The sequence below is a fragment of the Penaeus japonicus genome, unplaced genomic scaffold (assembly GCF_977035675.1).
Source record: "Penaeus japonicus unplaced genomic scaffold, GWHDUDI00000001_assembly GWHDUDI00000020, whole genome shotgun sequence".
In the NCBI taxonomy this organism is placed as follows: domain Eukaryota; kingdom Metazoa; phylum Arthropoda; class Malacostraca; order Decapoda; family Penaeidae; genus Penaeus; species Penaeus japonicus.
This window is the reverse complement of record NW_028234422.1, coordinates 11600735-11603234: the sequence shown is the minus strand read 5'-3', so window position 1 is coordinate 11603234 and position 2500 is coordinate 11600735. Positions and strand designations below refer to the sequence as shown.

At 48.5% G+C, this 2500-nt stretch overlaps 1 protein-coding gene across 1 annotated transcript in view; it reads left to right on the top strand.

Annotated features, from left to right (window-relative positions):
• Window positions 1–2500, top strand: part of VGlut (Vesicular glutamate transporter) — a 70984-nt gene that overhangs the window by 40731 nt on the left and 27753 nt on the right. The window contains exons 7-9 of the mRNA XM_086548001.1: window positions 282–400; window positions 1585–1752; window positions 2164–2407. Coding sequence (XP_086404127.1) covers window positions 282–400; window positions 1585–1752; window positions 2164–2407 — 531 coding nt within the window. The remainder of the gene's footprint in view (window positions 1–281; window positions 401–1584; window positions 1753–2163; window positions 2408–2500) is intronic.

Below are 2500 nucleotides of genomic sequence, written 5' to 3'. Positions count from 1 at the left end.
TCTCTCTCTCTCTCTCTCTCTCTTCTCTCTCTCTCTCTCTCTCTCTCTCTCTCTCTCTCTCTCTCTCTCTCTCTCTCTCTCTCTCTCTCTCTCTCTCTCTCTCTCTCTCTCTCTCTCTCCGTCCATCCCTCCCTCCCTCTCTCCCTCTCCCTCCCTCCCTCCCTCCCTCCCTTCCTCCCTCCTACCCCCCTCCCACCCCTCTCTTAGGTATGCTAGACCTATGATGGTACCTATTATGGCACTAACCCCTACTCATCGCAGTATCTTCCCCTCTTTCTCAGGTATGGTAGGCTTGTTCTGGTACGTTTTCTGGTACTGGTTAGCGTTTGAGAAACCTGCCTGCCACCCGACCATCACAGCGAGGGAGCAAGTCTATATCGAAGAGAGTCTCGGTAAACAGGTGAGGAAGCAGGGGGGGAGGGGGAGGGGGAGAAAGGGGAGGAGGAGGGAGAGAAGAATAAAAGGGGAATGAGAGATTGGAATAAACAAGAATGAGGGAGGGGGAGGGGGAAGGAGGAAGGGGTAATGGAGAACGAAGAGCAGTTAAGGGTTGTAAGAATGAGGGCGGTTGTGGTGTTTGTGGTGTATAAAGTTGCTGCTTTTTTATGGTGAAGATGAGTGGTTTATGGTGAGGAGAAGGATTTCATCATCAGTAGATTGATTATTATTGAATTTTATATAATTGTTTGTATCTAGAGTGTATTTGTTTGTTTGTTTTCCTCTCATCCCAGTCGAAGACATTATTGACATTACGACCGTGGCTACTATGTGTGTTCGGAGTTCTTACTCTTATAACATGATGCGTTGTGTTGTCGCTGTATAAAAAATGTGTGTTTTATCTATATAATTTTGATTCGTAATATTTTCTATAGTCATATTCATATCCATTTAAATTCTCTTATCCATATTTCCCACGACTATGAATGATATCAACGCCGTCATTCTTAATATCAGTATATCTCTGCAAAGGATCTTTCCGTTAACCTCAGTGTTGATAAAAGGTTCCATTTTTCATCGTATCACTGTGGAACTTTTATGGAACGACACTCACCTTACTCTTAAATGATGAATGATTTAGAATCCCAAAATAATTCACTATAGAGCATTAGACCTTATGCGAGTATGTTTATTTTTCTATCTATCTGTCTAAAGTCCTATCCTTTTTCACTCAGTCATTCCCCCTTTTCTTCTTTCTATCTATCTGTCACTCTATCTATCTTGAAGGATAACTAGTATCTATCTGTCTATCTATCGGTCTGTCTGTCTACCTATCTATCTGTCTAACTACCACACCTATCTATCTATCTACCTATCAATCAATCTACCTACCTACCTCCCTCCCTCTCTATCTATCTACCTATCTATCCTTCTCTCTTTTCATCCTTCCCCCCTCCCTCCCTCCCTCTCAATCTCCCTCACTCCTTCCTTCTGACCGCCCACCTCCCCCCTTTCTCTCCCTCCTTCTGACCGCCCACCTCCCTCCTCTCTCTCCCTCACTCCCTTCTTCTGATCGCCCACCTCCCTCCCTCCCAATCTCCCTCACTCCCTCCTTCTAACCCCCCCTCCTCTCTCTCTCCCTCACAGCAAAGCTCGCAGCCCACCTTCGCCACGACCCCCTGGCGGGCCTTCGCGACCTCGCTGCCGGTGTGGGCGATCATCGTGGCCAACATCGCCAGGTCGTGGACGTTCTACCTGCTCATCATCTCGCAGCCGACGTACTTCAAGGAGGTCTTCCATTACGACATCGCCAAAGTAAGTCGTGTTTTTTTTTTTTTTTTTTTTTTTTTTTTTTTTTTTTTTTTGGGTGGGTGGGGGTGGGGTGGATGGATGGGGAGGGGGGGGGAGGGTGGTGGGTGAGGTTGGGTTGGGACTCGTCGGGGAGGTAGTTTGTTTATTTGTTTGTGGGGGTATGTGTGTTTGTTTGTGTTTGTGTTGGGGGGTTGTTTGTTTCTTGGTGTGGGTATGTGTGTATGTGTGTGTGGGGAGGTCGTTTGTTTCTTTGTATGTATGTGTGCGTGCATATATACACGTCTGTACGTGCGTGTGTGCGTGCGTGTATGCGTGCGTGTGTGTGTGTGTGTTCAGATGTCCGTTATGTATGTGCGTCTTCACAGTGTATACCAAGATCTAACATTTGCTTCACCCCTCCCCCCCTCCCCCCAGAGCGGCACCGTCTCCGCCCTGCCTCACCTGGTGATGACGATCGTCGTGCCCTTCGGAGGCCAACTCGCCGACTACTTCCGGAAGAACAACATCCTGTCGACGACCAATGTGCGGAAGGTGTTCAACTGCGGCGGCTTCGGGATGGAGGCCGTGTTCCTCCTCGTCGTCGCCTTCACGAGGGACACCACCATCGCCATCACGTCCCTCACGCTGGCTGTCGGCTTCTCCGGCTTCGCTATATCGGGTGAGTGGCTTGGTTATGCTGATGGATTCCGCTACTGACGGCGTCGGCGCTGTACGCGATGTGCACTATATACTCACTGTAGATATAGTGGCT